Source organism: Lytechinus pictus, chromosome 1, assembly GCF_037042905.1.
Source record: "Lytechinus pictus isolate F3 Inbred chromosome 1, Lp3.0, whole genome shotgun sequence".
NCBI classification, from domain to species: domain Eukaryota; kingdom Metazoa; phylum Echinodermata; class Echinoidea; order Temnopleuroida; family Toxopneustidae; genus Lytechinus; species Lytechinus pictus.
The window spans coordinates 18,286,370-18,310,826 of NC_087245.1; the positions used below are offsets into that span (position 1 = coordinate 18,286,370).

At 36.1% G+C, this 24,457-nt stretch overlaps 1 protein-coding gene across 1 annotated transcript in view; it reads right to left on the reverse strand.

The window, feature by feature from the left end:
• The window catches only part of LOC129258755 (adhesion G-protein coupled receptor G4-like), a 34,103-nt gene extending 19,619 nt beyond the window's left edge, over positions 1-14,484 (reverse strand). Inside the window, exons 1-4 of the mRNA XM_054896988.2 lie at positions 14,391-14,484; positions 10,528-10,764; positions 3,863-4,189; positions 3,237-3,479 (exon numbers count right to left, since the gene is read on the reverse strand). Of these exons, the coding sequence (XP_054752963.2) occupies positions 3,237-3,479; positions 3,863-4,189; positions 10,528-10,561 (604 nt within the window). The 5' untranslated portion in view covers positions 10,562-10,764; positions 14,391-14,484. The remainder of the gene's footprint in view (positions 1-3,236; positions 3,480-3,862; positions 4,190-10,527; positions 10,765-14,390) is intronic.
• Between the last annotated feature and the right edge of the window lie 9,973 nt (positions 14,485-24,457).

Genomic DNA, 24,457 nt, shown 5'->3' on the forward strand with positions numbered 1-24,457 from the left:
GTTTGAATAGTCGAATGGTTGATATTAATTATTTATGTTGCCTAGAGATTGATTTGTTATTTATAACACACAATATATTCATAGAAATGATATTTAGACCCTAAATCTACTTTTGATTATTTATTTTTATATTTAATCATTTATCTATTTATTCATCTACCTTTTCAGGAGGTGGTCGATTGTACAAGACTGTTTCCATCATTTTTTCATCACCTTTATTGTATTTCATCTCTATGATCCTGACATAAACATTTCCCCTGTAAATTAACGACACCTTAAGACCCAATTACATTCGAATAGCATGAGCAATCCATCTTCCCGGGGGGGGGGCACTCAGTACATTTTTAATTTTAATTTCCGTTCCAAGGCATAGCATTTTTGTCTTATTGAGAAAAAGAACAAAGAAAGCCGCTCCAAAGAATAGCATTTTCTTCTTATCGAGAAAAAAGAAGATAGAAATCCGCTCCAAAGCTTCGCATATTTTTCTTTACGCCGTTCCGGTTGCATTGATCTGCTACAATGAGCTGCAATTTTGGTGAAAAGCGGCAGCAGAGCGCTGTCCGACCATCGCCTCTGCGCGAGCGCACCCGGCTCGCGGCCGGGCTAGCTGCATCATGCACGCATGCCCGTTCCATATATGCATACGCACTTACACGCTGGCGATCCGTTCCAAGGACCCCCGTTTTCACAAACATTTGTAGTTCCAAAGCCCGTTCCGAGGACCCTCCTTTTTACAATAAGCCCGCTCCAAGGCCCCCGTTTTTGTCTCGTCCGCGGCACACCCCTACCACTTTTTTGGTCGAGTGCCCCCCCCCGGTCCATCTTCTATCACATCAATTTGATTTCATCCCTTTGGTCCTGATATACACATTTTTTCCCCTCTGAGAATCAGAGAAAACACCTTTATCAGACCCAGGGCCGTAGCCAGAAGCATTTTGTTGGGGGGGGTGTACCAGCTAAATTTGCCAACTAAATTTGGCGTGACAGCGCCAACGTAAACACAGGGGGAGTCTGATGGGGGATGTGCCCCCCCCCTACAATAATCACATGCTAAAAGATTTTGAATTTTTAGAATTGAATTGGTGGCATTTGGTGAATACTTTAAGGTAAATTATACAAAGATATACAAAGATATTTGCACTTTAAAAATAAAGGCTAGTGTGCCGTAGTTGCTAACTTGCAGTATAATGATATACCCTATGCATTAATAATATCAAAATCAAAGATTTGTTAATTTTTTATTGACCTTCTGTGCAAGATGTCTCAACTAAAATTTCAAGAGTGCTACTGCTAACAGTGACGTACCGTGGGTCACGGCATTGGGGGGGGGGCACCAGCAAAAATTTAGAGTCATTAAGTGGGCGCGCGAAGCGCGCTCAATTGCCAGGTATACTGACCTGATAGACGGAGACGTTTTAAGGACTGTGGCATTAAACGGATATGTATCTTAGTGATCAAATAATGCGAGCGCGAAGCGCGAGCTGAAAATGTTTGATATTCAGTCCTAAAAAGGGACATTATAAGCAAAGTTTTGTAATCATGATACGTACCTGTCTTACAAAACAAACAATGCGAGCGCGAAGCGCGAGCTGAATTTTTTTGTATAACTTAACCCTAAAAAGGGACATTTTCAGGACTATCTTTTGGAATTTATGAAGTGCGTACGTATCTCATCATAGTCATCTAATGCGAGCGCCAAGCGCTTGCTGATTTTGTTAGAATTACACTGGCACGTGAAGCACTTTTTGTGGTCATTGTAATCATGAACATGATACGTATTTCACTAATGAAATATTGCGGGCGAGAAGCGCGAGCTGACAATTTTTGAAATTCAGACCTGAAGAAGGGCATTCTGTGGCTTGTTTGTAGGAATTTACTATTTCACTAATTAAGTGATGCGAGCGCGAAGCGCGAGCTGAAAATTTGTTATAATTAGATCAGAAAAAGGGACATTTTAAGGACTGTCTTTAGGAATTCGTGCACTGCAAAAACGCCGGTGTTGATTTAACACCAGCCCGGTATCTATATCGGTCCACACCAATGCGAACGTAAGCACTGACTGGAAATGTTTTATTAAGGCCTTAAAAGGGGGCAATCACTTTAAGTATATAGTCATGAAAAAAGCATATGTCACTACATAAAACAATGATAACTTGAAGTGCGAGGAGATAGTTTTTTGCATAATCTTTATGGACTTAAAATACAACAGGACTATATGTCTCATTAGTCAGACAATGCGAGCACCAGGAATGATGCAACCCCAACCTGCCCCCATCCCCATCCTAAGCACCTTCTGACACCATAAATAAAAAAAAAAAAGTTTAGTAAAAATAACTTAAAACATTTTTGTGTTTTTTGCCAACTGCAAACTTGTAGACAAGTCTACAAGTTGTAGACTTGTCTTCATGAATTTGCCAACTGCAGAGTTACCAGTTTTTTAAGTCTTGTGTTCTGTTCTTTTCAGATCTGAAACGGGGCAGTACTTGTACATCACTTTACTGACTGGTAGAGCGTATAGTGTTCTGCCACTTTAATAGGCCCACTTTATAATTTGCCAACTATACTTTGGCTTTGATTATTCAACTTAAACCTTGGAAATTCATCCCACCCAATATTTATGTACCTATATAGTCTTGCCTCTAATTTTACAAAACTAATGTGTTTGTTAAATCGTCAATAATTGTGGTATAATTTGCAAACTAACAAGCTTGTTCATATTGGGGGAGGACCGGGGGCTTATTTTGTGTGTTATTATAGCTCCATCTGTTTTGTACTTAGTATTTTGCTGACTAGTAGGGCTCTAAGCCTGGCTACATGGACTTGGATTTGCCAATTGGTTGTCTTTACTCTAAAAGTCGTAACCTTCTTCAAAGTTAGTACCCCTATTTTCCTTTTCTTTCTTTCTTTCTTTCTTTCTTTCTTTCTTTCTTTCTTTCTTTCTTTCTTTCTTTCTTTCTTTCTTTCTTTCTTTCTTTCTTTCTTTCTTTCTTTCTTTCTTTCTTTCTTTCTCTCTCTTTCTTTCTTTCTTTTTCTCCCCTATCCTCCATTTTGCCAACTGGTACATGATTTTGCCGACTGCCACGAATGTTGGGGGGGTGTCGCACCCCCCCATACCCCCCCTCTAGCTACGGCCCTGACAGACCCCATTACATTCAAATGGGATGCGAAATCCGTCTATGATATTATCAAACACTTAGAAACACTAGCCTTCGACAGTTACACTTGCAAATACTAACCTTCGACAGTTATCGTGAATACGCAAACTTCGGCCATTCCAAGCAGATCTGAAGCGTTGTACACGACATCTGTTTTCCCGAGGTTGAACCGATTGCCGGGTTCGTAGTATGAAAGCAAATGAATATCGCGTTGGTTATTGACCAGTGATGGCTTTTCCCATGATACCGTCGTATGGGTAGAGTTGAAGTCGGTAGGTACAGTTATATCTGATGGGCAAGGATCCTGGAGCGCGTATCTTTGATCTACGTAAGACAACAGACAAGACGATTACTGTATTTTAGGTAATCATCTTATTAATTTTAGAATACTTATTACATTTCATATTTACTATGTACAAGGGCTGTTCAGCTTAATTATGTTTGAAACGTCACGGATTTGTGGATATAAAAACTACGTGACATTAAAAAAGAGAACTACGTCAAACTACCGTCCTTCAAAACGAAACCATCTACAATTTTTCCTTAAACCCAAACACATTATCCGAGGACTATACTTCTACTGGCTCTAGAAACTTATTTGATTTATTGTATCTACCTATTTTCATGTATGCAATTTTACTGAATTAAAAAAAGAAAACGGTTTCAAGTTTCAAATATCATTTTAAAAAAATGACCAGCACTCTCACCATCAAAGACCACATCAATAGAATGCATTTCATTTGCCCTGCTCAAATCAACGCAGGTGAATGTCCCGCCATCGGACGGGACTGGAGATGTGATCCTAATTTTTGTCATCTGTCGGCTTCCGTCCACTTCGTTCAGAATCACATGACGAGGTGATGTCTCTGAGATTTGATTGGCCACCAACTCGGGCCTTCCACCTTGGTTGATGATACAAGAGATATCAACACTAGTGACGTAAGAGGTAAGATAGATGGCGTAAGAACCGTCACTGGTCGATGACTGCGGGAGACGTGGTGTCGTCGCCACCACTAACTGGACCTGCGTAGTTTCTGGAAAAAAGGATTTTGAAAACCCAAATACATTAATAAATACTGTTATGTAATTACAGCACGATAGTTTTATAAGACTCTGTTATTTTTCTTTCGTAACAGTAAGAGAATGTTACATAGAATGTTACATACACACACAACAATAACAAATGGATTACGATGCTGACAAATCCCCCCCCCCCATTTTTTGGTTTGTAATATAGTTGTCACGATCTTCCCATTAGGCATCACGTTTAAAACGGATCTCAGAGTGCAATATTCTGAAGAAGTGAGTAAGGATAATAATCAGGTGATATTTACGGTGCTTAACATTCTCAAGACATTTACGTATTGTTATGATCGAAAAGGGTTTTCCACATTTCATACGGTTTGCGAGGCAAACTACATTGAATTTTGCGTACTTTGGGGGTCTCCTTGAACCCTTGGATGGCGAGTAGTAGATGGAGATGACTGTATTCAAGGACATCAAGGTTGTGGTGGGGATTCAGACTTTGATCCACAACGCCATTATCATCACCAAAACTGATAACTTCCCAGTTTAAGGCATGACGTTCAATTATAGAATGAATTATATCAAGTAATCTTGAAAGTAGTAAGAACTACATGTATACATCGATTCATTAAGTGAGTATCAACAAAAAAGTCATGTATCGATTAAGAAAATGTGTCTTTGGCATTGGACCTGACGTAGCGACAAGAATATTCATTCTAAATGTAGGAGATGTGAAACATACATCATAAATAACATATTTTAACCCATGTCTGTATTATCCATCCCCTTTGATCAGTTCATATCATCAAGCTTATCCTTTCTGATGCAAGTTGCCCCAAATGACCGTAATTGCTTGTTGATATTTAGACGCTCATTGAACGATTGGTGAAGCGGGAAACGTAATAGGTCGGAGAGTAATGTTTCAAGAAACATCCTGAAACATCATCCCTATGTTTACACATTGACCTAGTAGTAGTTCCATGGTTTACCAAATCATTGCGCAGATGAAATGGCGAAATGAGTTTTTGAAAAATGGGGGCGGGGCAGAACAGATCTTTCTTTCAAGAAAGATCAAGGCGACTGAGCCAAATATTTGACGGCTTAAAATTTAAAGTCTTAGTCGTGATAGTTGTGCAGAATTGAATATTACATATCCACAAAACATATTTTTTTATTTTTCCCTATTTCCTTTTATTTCCTCTCCTTTTACTCGGTTATGAAATTTGGTATTGCTATTTTTTCTATTCGTTTTCATTTTATGCCCCAAGCATTCCATCTGTACGCCAGATGGGCACTGTACAGATACATCTTTACGGTTTCATTACCATTGAATAGGTAGCCTGATGGTAAGGTCATTATGTTCACTGATTAATGGCACATACACCCTCTGGCTGACACAAACGAATCGTGAAAATATGAAAAGCAGATATTGCCATTTTCTTATTATCTTGAATTATAAACAAAATGTCAAACTCTAGAGAAATGGCTAATACCGTATGGATCCAAGCCCAGTGGCGTATCTAACATGTCTATAAAGGGATTCGGGCACGAACTCCGGGCGGCCAGGGCGATGATTCTTCTCAGAATCGCATAAGTTTACGTCGCTATAATATTTCTAATTCCAGAACTTTGGCGTATGTTGAATTTCATAATGGAAAATGGATAGAAATCACCCAGGAGCCCTCCTCCCAGAAAACACATGTGTTCAGACACTTCAACGATATCTGTGACCTAAAACTAGTCAATTTCTTATAGCCGGGTACTCTTAAGGCGACCGCACACCTTACGACTGGTCTGCGACCCGATTTAGGAACTCCTTGCAAGCCCTTATTTTGGAGTAAAGTCCAAATTAGGTTCAAATCGTAGCCAATCGTAAGACTGCTATGACGTCATTACGACTAGATATTAAATTCGCTTTTATTCTAAGAAGGATGATAGCATAGTCACAAATTTGATCATAGGTATTCGTACGATGATTTCGAACATTACACAGTAAGATATTCCAAGTCTCAATATTAGCATCAAATTCTATTACATTTTATTCTGAAATCGGGTCGCAGACCAGTCGTAAGGTGTGCGGTGGCCTTTAAGTACTCTAACTGTAAAACTTGTAGTGGATAAAATCAAACCGGGTTGGTGTTTTTTTGTTGCAATTTTTAACTTTTTGAAGCACATTTTCCAGGACTTTTAGTTTTATAACATATCACAATCAGAAGTATTAAGACCTCGAAGCTCTGATTTCAAGCAAGCAAAATCAATGCTAACCAAAGCCTTTAATCGGCACCCAATTTGAGTTAGGAAGTCATTACTGTCATACAAAACTTATGGAGACTTCAGGAACGCTGGAACTGGAAAAATTCTCGAATATCGGAAGTTATCAGGTACATATTACAGAGCTAATCCTCTCGACTGTAACTTGACTATTTCCTGGACCAATTTTAAAACAATAAACACGGGGTATTCATCGCTACCGTACAGGATATGAGCAGTCTATTGTTTGTAAAAAAAGTCACCCCAAGTTGGGCTCAAATTAAAGATAAATCAGAGAGAAGGCATCCATATTATTGTTTAAAGGGTACCCTCGAGTAAATAAGTGGGAGTACCATGTCATGATCTTGGCAAAATTTATCCGACATTAAGTCGATATTTCTGGAAATTGTAGGGATCGCTTAACGTCTTCAACAATAATCTATTTTGGTCGAAATAATTTTCACGTAAAAGTGAGGACACAACTGTAAGCTTGCCAATTGTTTTCCGGTGTACCCCTTTCACCCCACCTACTGACCACGAATGGACGCCCCCTATGCGTGACTCAATTCTAGAGGAGTAACTGGGTCTCTGATACCATGCCAGAAACAGTCAAGGTGATCTTTGCCTCAGAAGATTTAACACTCAGACGATAACAACCTTTGATAGTGTCGTGGCGGAAACGAGATTTAGGAGGGAATGCACATTCGCTTCTTGATACTTTTATAAGGGTAACTACCATTACCAAGTTGGTTTTGAAAGAGAAGGAGAGCTTTAGTAAAATGGTACGATTCGGAAACCTCATGGTGTATCAGAAGTAGGGGAAAAAAATAAAGGCATGCAGGAGTAGTAATAACTGCAAAAATATTCTGGATGATAGCAATGGTAGTCATGATAGTAGTAGCAGCAGCAGCAGCAATAAATCAACAATCAAATGATATTTCGTAATAAAAGAAAAATCATCGACAAAAACTGCGAATGCAGCCATTTCAGTAAACAATCATGATCATGAAGATGGAATTTGATACCATCGAATTCCATCTGTTTGGTAGGATAAGAAGCAGCAATATCAGTAGCAGAATTAGAAGTAGTGGCAGCAGCAGTAGATGTAGACATAGTAGAAATAATATGAAAATGTAGGGAAGAAATATAATACAATATATTTAATAGATGCATGACTAATTCATTGGTAACTGTATATTTTGCTGATTTGTGATAATGGTCTCAGTGGGAATTATTTTAGTTTTGTCTTGCATCGGGGTTTTTTGGGTGAAAATGAGGACATATTACTGTGTGTCAGACTATTGTACTACGGACTGTCTTGGCACTAACACCTCGATGGTATGACTTTACATATTCTTTGGGTCTACATAAAGTCATGAGCTAAGGTAGATTATAGCACCGGCGGCAATCCCGGGTGGAGGGATGCCCCCTCCCCCCCCCCCCCGCGAACTTTGAAGTTTGTACAGCAGCCTATGCGAGAGAGCCTATACTCTTCACCTGGACCAAACAAATCTCACGAAAGAAGTAAACTTTAAAATAAACCTGCTCATTCCATCCTAAGAACAAGCTGTCACACACCTAAAATGTTTGTGTTTCAGGAAAAATTTCATTATATGAAAATCATATATAACCAGCGTGCCATCTGATGTGGAAAGGGGGGGGGGGGTATTTTGGCATTTTGAATCCATCACTGATTACGGCTTTCATCATATCGCCCTTAAATCACAACAGACGCCATGATTCTGAATCGCTTTATTAATATACTTTGAGGCGAGCAACATTATTCATTGGTCCTCATCTGTGCCCTATTTATGCCTCCTTCAATCAGCAACCCTGTAATTCGAGCGAACCTGATCACCGACAACTACTGGCTTACTTCAGTTACACAGTCAAGGTTAGGCATTCTTTACGTGTCTGTCTCGAAACGCTTGGTATGGCTCCGATTAAGTCATAAGTATATTGGTTCGAGTTCATCCATTGACGTTTACACGCAATCCATCACCAGACCATCAGAAAAAAGTAATAGTATTTATTGTATGAATGTCCAAATTCTCTCATTTTCAGTTCGTCATGGATAAAACAATAACAATCTGAACAGAGGCTATTTTTCTAAATATACTCCGTATTTAGCCCATTCAGTAGGACCTCTTTCGGGGGTTCTGTGGCCATGTTTGAGGACTACTTATTTGGCATTTAAGTGTTGATTATTTTATACTTCGCAACAGAAATTATATTACAGCTATCTGGAATGTAGCAACTTTCCTGTGAGACTTTTTGTTTCTTTTCTGAAATAAAATAGGCCGATCATTTTGTTTGTAGCTTAAAATATAGAATTTACCATGTACGTATAAATTCATATTAAACATCTTATGAACTCTATATTTCGGATCCCCATTTGTCTTTATTTTTCTAATGATTATATCAGGATAAATGTTCAATCAACTTCGTAACGAGACAAACAACATGCGAAACCGATGCAAATCACGTTACATGTTGTGTTACCTGTTCGGTCAATGGCTTTGATGAAGGTCCGTGGGTCTGCTATAATGATGCTGTATCATCATGATTATGGTGGAGGAGAGGATCGTGTAATACCCTATTTCCTTTTCCCCCATAGACAAATATTAGGCTCAATGATACAGATGGAAGATTGTTTTTACTTGATGACACCTATATCCCAGCCTCTACTAATGACTTATATAGTGGAGCCTTTGTAGGCAGGAAAGTTTGATGACCTTAAGTCGGCTCCACGCCGAGTGTCTGACGCAGATGCTCTTTTCTTTTTTAAATTGCCGATCTGTCGATCTTTTTTATCACAAATATATTTCACAAAAACGAAAAGCCAAACTTTTCTTGTTTGCTGGTTGGGAAAATAATGCCAGCAATGTTTCCACACTAGTTTGTCCCGTTGATTAATGTTGTAAAATTAAAGAGTGAATCAACCATGTCAACCGAGTGTTGCCGGTGATGACCTATTGCAAAATAGACCTCCGTGGGTCGACCCAATTTAGCTGCATATGAGGAGCCATTTCTATAACTCAAAAGGAATACCTCAGCATTAAAAAATACTAATAAATCATAACGTTTGGATATTAGGGAGGCGGCAGTAATCTACGCATCTTGAAAATTCTGAACCCGATTTGAAAATCTAAAGGTAAGTTCAGTATGAGCTCGGGTAAGGTCACAATTAGCTTAAAATTCGTTGCGAAAAAATATTTTATATCAAAATTTTTAATTTGTGAATCCAATAGTATGGTAAACGACACCTGCGTCAATTTGAAGTGAACTTCTCAGTGTCTTGTACTCTGGACAAATACACGTTTTTCAGTTGAATGAATGAGAGGTGTTACGTATAAGGCGGATATGTTTACGCATTAAAGTTTGTTTTTATGTCTGGTGCGTGACGGTTAACGTGTAGTAATCGAAATTTATAGTTTCCGTATTACGTCTGTATTGATGAGCGTACTTCTTGTATCCGAGACCCTTCGGCCAAGAAACACTTTCATCATGACTTCACCTTCTCAAGAATGATTCTCTATGGCTAAAATTTACTAAAATGTGAAATAATATGTATATATGTTCACGATCAGACGGCTTTACATTTATATTACGACACAATGGTATCGTCGCGACGGTGCTATACTCATTGCTTGTTTATCTGTCTCTTTTTAAAGGACCTTCAATTTATAGACCCTTTTTTATATCATTATTTTTGTGAACGCTTTCGACGAAAAACAGTTTGTATGTGAGGGTAAAATTGCTGTCAATAGAGTTTCTTATCCACAATGTTATTAAGTAACATTTGAAATTATATCGACGTGACAGTTTTATTCCGCATACCGCATTTATCAACAAGTCCCATAAATTCCCACTTAGTTAGTCCCAGCGTTTTGCTTGTTTGATTTTTCTCTGTTTATTCAAATCAACATTTCTTCTGGGGTGGGCTTGACCTTTGAATAATTGCAGTGATGGTAGATCGTATCAGATCAGTCTATGTATTTTGAATGGTTGATATTTTTAGCGATAAGCTACGAAAAGCCAATCGTGGTTTCGTGACGGATCGCGCGGCAGTGGAACGAAGTATAGGTAAACTTACGACATGTTGGTGCTGGCGCTGTCCATACGCCCATGATACAAGTTCGTGTCGTTGACCCCACCAGTCGTGTCCTTCCGGGGTCTTGGCACGCATGTGTGATGACCGTTCTAGCCGGGAATGTCTTGCTGCTCTCCGTGAAATTGGCATTCTGATCAATCGTTATGAACTGGATGAGACCGGTAAGAGTCGGTGGTCGTCGGCAGCGTCGAGTGTCGGATGAAATACCTGAAGGGAGTCCTTTTTTATGAAATTTGGAAGGAAAAAAATTATTAAAATTAAAATGTCGAACAAATATGTGAATATAATTTCCTCTCGACTATAATAATTTACAAATAAATAATAATAATTGAAATTATAGAAGTGAAATACACAAAGTCAACGGTATGTAGAAAGGGACAAAGAGAAAGATGAACTGGAGTGCCCCAAAGAATTATAGAAGTGAAATACACAAAGTCAACGGTATGTAGAAAGGGACAAAGAGAAAGATGAACTGGAGTGCCCCAAAGAATTATAGAAGTGAAATACACAAAGTCAACGGTATGTAGAAAGGGACAAAGAGAAAGATGAACTGGAGTGCCCCAAAGAAAAATAACAAATGGAACGCCTCTGGCTGTCTCGCCTCCATTACGCGATTCAATATAGCAGCAGTGCTGACTTTGAAAACAGCTATTGAATAATTATCCACACAAAAAAACCACTCATAAGATAATAAAATATTATGTCCATTGACCCAACATGACATATGACTATGATCATGTGACCTAAGACGTGTGCAAAACAATCATTCATACTTTGTTAACCGTATATCTATGTTTCATGAACTACATGTGTAGATCCATAAACTTTTTAAGTTCTGATGATAATTCAACAAATGCCCCCAGCATGGCCAAAGTTCATTGACCTTAAATGACCTTTGATCTTAGTTATGTGACCTGAAACACGCATAGGATATTGAGGGATACATGATTACTCTAATGTCCAAGCTTCATGAACAAGATGTATAAACTTTTAAAGTTATGATGACAATTCCACAAATACCCCTAACATGATCAAAGTTCGTTGACCCTAAGTGACCTTTGACCTGGAAGGTAATTTGACCTAAGACTCAAGCAGGATCTTAAGTGATACACTATCACCCTAATGTCCAGGTTTCATGAACTAGATCTATAAACTTTTAAAGTTATGATGACAATCATAACTTTAAAAGTTTATAGATCTAGTTCATGAAACACCCCCAACATGGTCTAAGTTCATTGACCCTAAATGACCTTTGACCTTAGTCATGTGACCTGAACCTCAGGCAAGATTTTCAGTAATACTTGATCACCCTTATATCCAAGTTTCATGAGCTAGGTCCATATACGAGATATGAGATAAGATATGAGGACATTTTTAAAAACGTAACCTTGGTTATTAAGGTTTAATGTTGATGACGCTTTATCAAATAAAATTTGTTTACTTTATTTATCTTTCTCGTGGGTTTGTGAAAATGAAAATGTAAATTTCCCCAAAAATAGAATTTAACTGAGTTGGCGACGATGGGATTGATGGAGATTCAGATCATAACACAAACATTCAAATCATCATAATCATAAAAAAGGGTGGGTGAAGCAGTCGAGTGATTAAAGGGTAAGTTCACCCTGACAAAAAGTTTATTGTAAAAATAGCAGAAAAATAATAGAAAATATTGCCGACGGTTTAAGGAAAATCCATCAAAGAATTAAAAAGTTTTTAGAATTTAAATTATCTGATTTGTGATGTCATATGCGAGCAGCATTCTTACATATCGAATGGTAAAAAAATCAATGAAATGTCATTTTCTTAGAAAATTGAAAATTGTTTTTACTATACCTTTTGTATATCAATGCACAAACCATTTTACACCCGGTCATAAAAAGAAAACAAAAATAATTCATCAGGAACCATTAAAAGAATGAAATTCGATCATGCATTTTATATTACACAAATAATGGGGCAGCTAATCGTTTGTGATGTCACAAATCCCAAAATTTTAAATTCTAATAACTTTCTTAATCTTTAACGAATTTTCATCAAACCATCATCAATATTTTTAATTATTTTTTTCTGCTATTTTTACAACAAATTTTTTCAGGGTTAACTTCTCCTTTAATAGAAACATGACACCCTTTATATTTTTAATAAAGTGTGGTTTCTAAAAAAGAAATATTCATACGCAAGATTTGATTTTTAAGTATTTTGTAAGCTACTACAACCTGGTCGTCATTTCTGAAGGACACATGATCCTCTGGTTCCTTATCTCAATCAAATCTTGTTTCTATATGTCATCGTGGTCACGGTCTTTGTTCAAAGAACTGCCTTTTTCTTTAACTTTTCGATTTTCTAGTAATCAAACTTGATACTAAAGATACATATTAAGCAGCGAATATAGTCTGAACTGAATCAAAAGCCAAATCGGATCATTAACGAAATGATAATTAAAAAATAGCTTTTATGTAATGATCTTTAAAAGGTTATTTCAACAGAAGAAAATGTAATGTACATAGCTCTATATATAACTGCAATGGTGGATCAATAATTTCATAATCATAATGGAAGGGGTAGAAACTAAATCCATTTTGCTCAGCATAATAAGTTTTATTGGGTTGTCATTAAAGAAATGTTTGATTTTTCATTCCCTAAATTCTCGTAAGTTATGAAAAAGGGTCTTTATTGAAAGGATGTATTTGAATCCTCATTTCCAAGCGCGCGTTGCGTGCATTTATGGGGGCACTACCCACCAAACGAAATAAATCACTGAATGTTTTTGGTCAGGAAGATGGAATGCTCCCTGTGTCCCCCAATCCACGCCTGGATTAAATAAAATATCTCCTCAAAGATCCAATGGGTATTCGAATGGACCTCATCAACAATAATGTCAGTAATTTATTTAGTAGCAATAGGAGCGACTTTAAGTTGTGCCAAGGTGGATTTGTCTGACTGTGAATGATGAATCAAATTATTCCCAGAAGCATCAGGCGATTTAAAATTTTAGAAGGAAAACTCAACTAAATATAGAAGTTACACAAATCTACTCGGAAAACAATATCACGTGTCTTTAATTCTCAATTAATTTCAAAACTAAGAATTAACTACATTTCCCCCAAAAGAGTAACAAAAACCAAATACAACTACGATACAACTTTTATAAACCCGGGTTATCTGAAGAAAATCAGTAAACTCTTGTGGTTTTTGTCGCCCCATTCTTTCAGAAATAATCGAAAGTGAATTAAATCTGACAAGCTTGTAACTTTGGTGATAAAGGAGATGAGACAAATATTGCCTTCCTGAAGTAAGATTTAGGATTCGTTCAAGATCAAGTTACTTGTTTTGAAAATGGTTATATTTCATTTAGGTTACAAGTTCATTCACGGAGCATCTAAAGCATTACATAGACTAAAGATAATGAAAATATAGCCTGAGAATATTCATTATCATATAGCCAATTTACGGTTTTTCGAATCCGAGATTCATCTCTTTTCTCCGAGGAGTGGTTTATTCAGTAAATATATATATATATATATATGTATATATGTATATGTATATATATATATATATATATATATAATATATAAAGTGTGTGTGTGTGTGTGTGTGTATAATCGAAAAAAAAAGTCTGCTTCGACATATAAGGAATAAAATAATCAAAATTTGTGTAGTAAATCGTAGATTTTAAAAGGATTTTAGATCTAAAAAAAACAATCACTCTCCGTCAGTGCACATGATGTGACAAAAAAAAAGAGAATTCAAAATCCCTTTCTGAAACGGTCATGAAAAACAGAACAGACATGTTTTTTCACGACCGTTTCAGAAACGGATTTTGAATTCTAGCAGTGACAACTTACTTTGCCTTGTTCTTACTATAGTTGTTCTTGTTCTGCTAATTGTTCGTCTGGTAGATGTTATAGTAGTTCGTGAGACGGTTCCACTCTGAGACGATACTTCTGTGTGACAAATGAGAATGCAAATCCATATTAGTTAATAAATGATTCCTATGATACTTCATAAGGAGTTGATCGAGTGAGTCCATTTTCTGATGACGATGCCAAAACATCATATCAGTCAGTAATATAAGTAAACACATTCGACAATGAAATTTCCATGCTGATGGACGGAGAATATTTAGAAACAATAATTGGATATGAATTTGAAGGAAAAAAAATCGTTTAAAAATGAACAGAAGGAGATAAATAAACACACAAGAACAAAACATATTGACAATAATCAAAAGATGAAAAAATAAGAAGTATTATACTAAATCATTATTTTGCTTTTCTGTATAATTGTTTACGGTTCTCAAAACCAATTTATATAAATTCTATGTGCCTTTATCACGCGAGTGTGTATGGATATATGACTAGATATACCCCCCCCCCCCATGTATGCTAATTGCGTGGTCTATAAAATTTCTAAAACTTGGCTCTTCAAGACCATGTTAATAAAACTTTTCATGAGAAAAGGAAGAAATAATACAAGGAGTTGCGGAAATATCAGCAAGAAACGCTGTCAGCTGACTGGCATATTTAAATAGTTTTCGACATTTTCTTGTGAATGTACTACATAGAAAAGCAGCAGAGCGGAAAGCACCCAGTCGTGAACGGGAAACCACTGGCGGAACTTGCCTGCCACCCACGGGTCTTCAGCCAGTTGCTCGAGAACGCCCCTATACCTTTATTAAATTGGCATGATCGGTGGGAGAGAAAAGAAATGGAGGCAGACAGAGAGATCAAAAGATAGAGAGATGAATATGAGAGGTAAAATGAGGAGGTAAATGTAAAATGCAAACAGACAGACAGAGGGAGAGAGAAACATAGAAAGAGGGAGAGAGAGAGAGAGAGAGAGCGAGAGAAAGAAGATTAATGGGAGACAAGGGCATACATCAAAACACAGGGAAATATAAATAGCCCCAAAATAGGTGAAAAGCTGCATGGCTGGTTGGATATCTTGAAGATGAAAGAATGGAGAAGGAATAGCTAAATCGCTCAAAAAAATAAATACAAAGAGAAATGTACATAAAGATATTGGGAAGGTACCCATTGAATGTGAACCTTACCATGCTAACAGTAGGTTTGTGAATAAGAGGAAGATTGAACAAGAAATAAAAGGCAACAGAAGATATGAAAAAAGAATTAGGAATAGAAGAAGAAGTAGAATAATGATAATAATAATAATAAAATACTAAGAACAATAATATTAAGAAGAAGAAGAAGGGCAAGAAGGAGAAATAGTAGAAGAAGGAGAAGAAGAAAAAGAAGAAGAAGAATGAGAAGGAGGAGAATGAGAAGAAAGAGAAGGAGAATGAGACGAAGAGGGGAGGCGAAGGACATGAAGGAGAACTTGATGAAAGGGAAAAAAGAAAACGAAGTAAAGTTTGAGGGGAGGAGGGGAGAAAGGGATGAAGACGAAAAAAGAAAGAAAATGAAGATGGAAAAGAGGGACAACAAAACCAATAAAAAGAACAATATCTACAATACCAACATCAACGAGAGATATGCAAATCATTGATACATCAGTCTACAACTTGAGTTCCCAAGGTAGCTTAGGAAGAACCCTCTTCCGAATAAGGCTATATTGAGGTTTCCTGAAACGTGTCTGTTTAACAATCTGTTTTGGGGGGTATTCTCTTAGGTGACATATTGAACTTGAATCTTCCACTCTTATTAAAGGTCAATAACAATATGGTTCCCATTCATATTCATCTGTCAGGGATTAGAATTATATTTTTGTAATGTATAATAATGTTAATACAAAACAATTATAAAACATTTTTTCCTAGGGTTCAGCGAAATAAAAGCAACTACTACTACTACGACTACTACTTCTACTACTACTTCTACTACTACTTTACTACTTGTATTGTTAGTATTATTATTTATTTTCATTATCATTTTCATTATTATCATTTTTATCATCCTCTAATAGGCCCAACTAACTTTCATTGTAAAAAATAATGTTAAACTATCTAAACATGACATTTTGGCGCGAAGGTTGATTTTATTTTCGAGAAGCAAATAGTGAGATATCATTACGTCTTATGTCATCATTTTGTCTTACACTTGCAGATTATCCTAAGAAAAAAAAAGTACAACTATACACAAATTTAATTTCGTGTGTTATAAAAGATTATTCCATTATTACAGAAAATATGCTTTGCCATTCAATGATCCAGTGGCAACGAAGATAATCGAAACCGATGATTCGATGAAAGTGAAGTTTTTCTCACCTCCATAGTTTTATTCAATTCTTCTCGAATAAAAATTTTCGCCTGGTGGAATTGGTTTCCAGCATAGCCCTTTTAGCTGAGTGTGATGATGAGTTTTTAAACAACCCCTTTTGGAAATTGATAGGCAATAAGGATACAAGTAAGCAATAATGATAAGAATATTTTATGAGCGAATTGAGTAAACGTTGAACAAAAATCCTCACCATCTTCATTTGAAGATGCACTATCTATTCCATTTTTGTCAAAACGATATAATGTAATAAACTGATTTTTTGGGTGAAAATATATGGTTTGGTCTGTGCTATGCGCAGTTTGGTTAACCCGACAAGGATACAAGTAGCTCATAAGGTTCACAATGTTTCGGGCAATATTTGAAAATCTCAAATATGTGTTAACTATACTGTGCATGTGCCTCAATTAAACCAACAGTTTCTTGATTATTTTAATGTATTCAAGATTATTTATTCAAATATACGTATTTTGGTATTTACATTTATTTTCGATTTGGTGATATGACTTATTGCAAGAGGTATATCTATGACAACGAAACGGGATTAAAATACATTATCAACAAGCACCCACAAACACACGAACACACCCACAGGCACTATTTCTCTGTCACCACCCTTTGTCTTGCCCTGTCACTATCAATCACTCCATTTTTCCCCTAATATTCCTGATATGCACCACTCATTTTACCCTTCACGCAAAAGACAACTCTCATGAACCCATCACTACATTATATGATTTTAAACATTTGCCCCTTTTCATACCTCCACTTTGTGCACAGTTGTCCCCCCACAACAACTGGACAATGTGACCACTATTTTATATAAGGTGAGAACAATGCAGTCCTTGCATTGTCCTTTTTTTGTTACGTTTAAAGTTCAAGGTTTGATTTTATTCATACTGCCAGAAATGTCCGAAGAATGTATTTTTGCATTAATATACATTTAGTGTCTTCATTTGAGTGTTCTCAAATGACAAAAAATAAAGCTTCGACTAAAACGACTAATTCTGTTAACGTTCGTTTGTAATTGTGGTTTTGCTCTGTATCACAATGAAAATATGTAAAATGCATATTATTTATGAAAAATAAAAGGAATGGAATAAGGGGTGCCCACCCTTCTACCTAATCTAGAGACGCACAATAAAAGGATGTGGCAAAGGTCGTCTGATAGTACACTCACTCTAAAAATCCTGATGCATCTTTTGAAAACTTATTTTAGATTCTGCTCACTGAGCTGTACTGTGTCTTGTAATATCTCATTCAAGTGTCATGTTTCGGACGAAGATACAAAGATACAGTATTTGTATCCTAGTCTCTCAACATAACTACCCACCTAAATATAATAATAGCGTATCAACTTTGCATATTCAAGCACTTTTAAATTCATTTTTTCGTCAATTTACATTTCAATTCAGGTATTTATGCATGTACATGTAAAAGGACGACATGTGACGGATTGTATTCTTATCCTAATGTAGGTGAATACTAACATCATATATTCAAGTCTAATGCGAATTAAGGCTTACATGATAAGATAAGTTGTACGCGCCCGATGATATGACAACAGGATATTACATGGAAGAGACAATCTCTCTGTCTTTTGAGCAGGATCTGTATGACGACATTATGAAGATCTTCCTGGTTTCGGCAAGAAATCGAAGATTGATATCATAAGTCAGGAATAATCTTACTAATTCCGGAGTTTGGATGATCTTTTCCATGCATCAGAACAGAAATGCTTTGTGTTTCTGTTATGGTGTCGAGTGATGTCTGAATTAAAGCTTTCCTTTCGCGTGTCCCAAACTTTGATAAGTCAAGGCACAGATCAGTGTTCATTCGGATGACGAATTCCAAAATTACGGGAAAGTGATGATTCAAACGACACGAAAGACAACGGATTAAATCTGTTCCTGAATTAATAACTTGTGTACCCTTGATTGCATTGTTTAATGAAACATTTCAAGAGGTCATAAAAGGTAACGGTAAAGTAATTCTTAATTGTATTGTATGTGTAATACGACTGATAGCTAAGGTTATAGCTAAATTAAGTGAGTCATAATACACAATCGTTCAGCGCGATTTTAGAGGTACTGCTTAATTACCAATCGATATAGGCATGATTGAATTGACAAACTCTTTGGTGCACTGACGATTTTGAAAGTGGGAGGGGAGGTGGGTTGATCATGCAAAATAAGTGGGGAGGGGGCTGATGCTCTTTAAGGCCCCTTCAGTCCCAGCGTTTCCGCGGATCCTGTAAATTATTGGCTCATAATGCTCATACTGCTGACCTCCTACTAATACTTTTGCTTCTATTCTACAAATACACGTACATTCCTCATTTGATTCCTCAATGATTCAACTGGATTATCAACTTCATATCTTTATGGAATGACTCCAAGTTAAATGACAAATGAATTGAGAAGCTCATTTGCAACAGAGATATAATATTTTTACCATTCCAATTGCTAATAAATATACCTAGGATTAATGTGCTAAATGCGTCCTTTAAAGTGCAAGACAACACAAGTTTACATAACAAGTCAATAAGTATTAATTAGGCTTCGATAAAAATACTTGGGAGTTTCATATGGGTGTCGTCTATAAAGACGCCTCATGGCTGACCTATTTTGAGAGAGAGGCCCTACCTACTACTTCAAGGATAGAACACAAATTGCACTGAAGATGCAGCTGCAAACAAAAATCATTGCAATGTTCACTTAAGTTCAATTTCATATTTAAGAGTCCATGATAAATGCATTTGAACGGATAAAATAACCAAATGATAAATTAATATCACATATTTCATTGAACCCTTAATTCGATTCGGATTGAATTCTGGTTTTGTTTTTACTCCGATGCAATTACTTCTAGAATTATCACCATTGATATAGCTTATCACGGAATGATATAACAATAAATGGATAACACAGTTCTTTTGACAAATTGAACTCAGTACTTCTTTCATGAATTTCACAGAACACGAGGGAAAAAAGACATGAACATGAAACAAAGTTTGTAAAACATCAGTCCCTCATTGGGATTAATGATGAAGTCCACCTGAAACAACAAGTCATTTAGGGTAAATACAGAAAATTCGACAAACATAGCAGTAATTAAACAAGGATATCAAATGAAAGTAATAAAGTATCGCTTTTTTTCACAAAACAGTAATTTTGCACATGCTGGCCAGTGTGCAAATGAGTGAGCCGATGATGTCACGAACTCACTATTTTCTTTGTACTTTATGAAATAAGAAATATCTAGGTTTGATAGATTAGACGATAAAGAAGCCTTCGACTAAATCCTTCAAAAGTAAATAATAATAGTTTTATATATTAAATGAGAAATTAAATAAAGCAATATCATACGAAAAAATGATTATTTGATATTAACAAAAATGCCAATATGTAGTGTTCCATATATCGACCTTTTTCCGCTTGCCTACCAATGATAAGCCTATCACTGTTTTCTGAAAATAACTGAAAAATTGATGTCTTTGATGATTTTTTTTTCGTTAGAATTACAAGACACAATAAAAAAGCAAACATACTATCTATTAGTTCTATGAAAAGGCATCAGAAGGAGGGGAGTGAACATGACTATGAAAGAAGGATACCTGGGGCCCGTCTTACAAAAAGTTGCGATTGATCCGATCAATCGCAACTATGGAAAGCCAGCAACGTCAACATATGAAATGCATGTTTGTTCAAAACATTTTCTAGATATGAATGTATATTTCTCGACAATGTGGTGTGATTTCCTTTGTTTACAAAGGACATTTTGCAAATTTCCTGTAGAAAAAATTATGGCACTGATAGATTTCCATAGAGTTACGATTGATTGGATCAATCATAACTCTCTGTAAGACGGGGCCCTGGAATACAAGATTCATCAACATAGTGCCATGTTTAATCTAATTTGATATAAATAGTAGAGAATAACAAATCTATCGGCTCATCGACAAGTTAACAGGCAAACGTCCTCTCAGTTTATTTAGTTTGATAATTATTTTAGTTATATATTATTTATATCATTTATTATTATTTATAATTGATTATATTATATTTATTTACATTCATGAATAGAATTATGATTCAGGTTTTGTATTACATATTTTATTTTTACTTACACATTTCTTTGAGCATGGAAACCCATATTGTCAGTCTTTGATGAGTTTTTCAGTTAACCCAAATTTAGATTGATTATTAATTCAAAAAATTAGATTAATAGCTAAAGAAATACATGGGAAAATTATATAATTCTATGCGATGTAATGAATGGATTCAGTAGAATATGAATAAATAGGAAATATTATTCACGTTTCTTTGGCACATATTCCATTTGTTTTCGAAAAAACCTTACTCACACTACTCGCAAAATATAAATTTAATTATATGTTTAATAGAGAGAATGAATCATACCCGGAACTGTGTCTGTTAATGATGTTTATGTGTTTCAATATTAAGTCTGTATCCCTCTAAATTCAAGATTTTGAATGATGATGCGTGAATCAATATAATGGAATTTTATTCAAACACAATAATAGAATTAACAAAAAAATATTGAGCTCTCCATTAATGACATGAGTAACATATTCCAGTTTGATAATGTTTGCGTATATGCAAAATAAGAATTATATAATGATACCATTCATTTATTATGCTATTTAAGAAATTCTAGCAAACATCACTCTGTTTTTATATAAATGTTTGAATGTTCCAGACAGACAATGTCATGTGTCAGATTTTAAAGAGTGGCAAGCAACAACTACAGAACAAAACACACCCTACCACGATCATATTAATATTTCTGATATGATCACGTTTCAACCTACCTGATTCTCTGAAAATACTCCTTTTCCAGTCTCAAACCGAACGATTGTCATTGCAAATGTCATCGTCTACCCACCGAATCCATCGGTCTACCAAAATATGCCCGATCTGGCGTTTTATGTTTCATTCCTTTGTGGGTGTGTTTTGACTCATGTTAGGATAGAGGACAGTTGCCCGTGTAGTTGCCTAATGTGGTAATTAATTGTGTTGGGTATTTGTTTTTATTCGGTTTGATATTTCGGAAAATTTAGAACGAACAAAGCGATCGAGCAAAACCCAAGATCTTTCTTAATTTTAAATTAGAAATGGTGTTTTTTTTTAAAAATAAATTCTGCATCTAAATTTTCAATAATGTTAAAAGATTTCTAAACGTTAACAGAAATATTACCATATGATTTTTTTTGAAAATGTAATTTAAGTCCTATATATTGTCATTTTATATAAGAAAGCAAATAGGGGCGGGGCAACTTGAAGGTAAATGGGCTGAAAGATGTTTTCAAATTTCACTTGGCATACACCCAAACCAATTTTAGTTGGTCAAGGACTGATGCCCTGCAAGGATGTACAGTTACCGAGTCAAATTGCCGGGGATGAGGTTGGCACAGGATGGTCATGTGATGCTACGGTTACGCCAAGTGTTTCCTTGCGGGTAATTCATTCAGGAAGCTACCCGTTTACCATCCCTTAAAACTCGAACAAAATTGTTTTGCAAGATGCATGATCTTCATATCTTGATGAGGTTATACAATAATCGACCACCAACTGGAAAAAAAACCACAGCAACCATTTCATATCACACACCAGCAGCATATAAAATGATTTTTTTTATCACGCCTCTTGCCAACTAATTTTCGTGTTTTCATTGTATGATAGTATTAGTATTACTACTATTTAATGCTTTGTCTCTTTTTCTTATTTTTATGAACTGATGCAATGCTCCCAAATTATTGTGATTTGGGCAGTTCATGTAGAACTGAAAAAAAAATTGAATTTTTGAGGGCAGGGGTCAATCGTACAAACAAGTTGGCTGATTCGTCTCCAAGTGCTTCTATGAAGGATGTTAACTCCGATAAATTTTGGAATATCAATAAAATTTTATTAGAATGGATTCCCCACACTGAAGATCAAGTTGGCAAGAACGTAAAGTGTCAAATTAAAAAAGCAAAACATTTCATCGCAATTGAACAAAATAACAACTTTAAGAGATTGTATTGTTTCCAGAAATCAGAACTGAGGAAGCTCTGTCCAAAACAAAGGGTGATGTGTAGTAACAAGTCTCTCCTTTATTTTGTATTTCATTACTTTAATTAAAAATCCGCCAATTTTCCCCCTTCAAGAAGGTGAATTAATAATCCTTATGTAATGACCAATGTACAAATCTCACTCGCTTTTACTTGATATTTTGGTTGGAGGGAGAATTTTCTTTGAAACCATAAGTTCTGAAAAAAACTAATGAACCGGGAAATTGAATTGCTTATTACATAAATAATAATAATTATAACAAAATAACATCACTTTGCTTTCCATTATCGGCCTCTGTAAACTTTGTACTTTGTATTTTTGATTTTTTAACAAGTCCTTATACATTGGTATTTATAATTCATATAGCATTTTTCATTTATTTGACGTACGATAAAACAGCAATGTGGATAAAATAAGTACCGAGAATCGAACCCGACCCGGATACTCGAATCTGCAATCAAGCGCCGCGCCTTAGACCACTTGGCCACGGTACCGCCGCTTGTACTTCAACGGCATTTTGTATGATGACATAAGTCCCTATAATATGCCGCGCCCTGCCATGCCCCGACGTTGTACACGTGACCTTCATTTCATACGTCGTTTTTCCCGGTTTTATAGGTAAGCAGGACCGCTCTCTGATTTTAGTCCAAATCTTAGTTACATTTCATTAATTTCTGCTTGCTGTTTATACTTTCGTGTAAGTGTAAGTGAATCAGTATAGGAATGCGTTATATGTTCAGATAGTTTGATATTTGTTTACAGAAAAGTGTAATTCGAGGCGAGAAAGATGTTACGTAATGAAATGTGAAGGGAGTCAATGCATTACACACGTAGGTGAATTGAATGCATATGCCTGTATTTGTATGTACGACGTGCATAGACCGATGACCAATGCCTATGCGCACACAGTCCATTAGGCCTTGGCGTCACGATACCGTTGTCAAAGTCCGGAGCGCTCTGGAGGCCATTACCATTACCGACACGTGAGATTCTTATCTACGCATGTCGCATGGGAATACACGTTTCCTATATAATTATGGCATGCATGAGCTAAATACCCCAGGCGCGGATCCAAGATTTCGTGGGGAGGGGGGCCCAAATTTGACCTGATTTTGGGCGCCCATGTGTACTTTTCGAAAAATGGCGCCCCCTCCCTCCCGGCCAGGCTAACTTAAATGTAACTTAAAAGCCTTAAATGTATTTTGAATTATTGCATAGGCCTAATCACATTAAAAAAAAAGGCAATTAAATACCACTTTTTTAATGTGTTCTTGAAAAATAATCCATGAATATATAATGTAATATCAATGGGAGCGCGAAGCGCGAGCGATTTTTGGGGGTCTCAATTTGGTTTAACTTCTCACCAGAGTAGGCCCTACTAGAATATTGTGTGAACGGGAGCTGTAGTTTCTTTACTAGTTGTTTAGAATAGCCTTCAATAATATCAATGATAACCTCTTGGGAATAATGCAATCTCGAAGCAATCGACTCAATCTCCTCATCAGTGGCGAAGCTGTGATTTATTCAGCAGGGTAGCACGGGGGGGGGGGGCTTGTTGAACTTTTGTAGAGGGCACCAAGATAAAAAAATAAAAATAAAATGGGG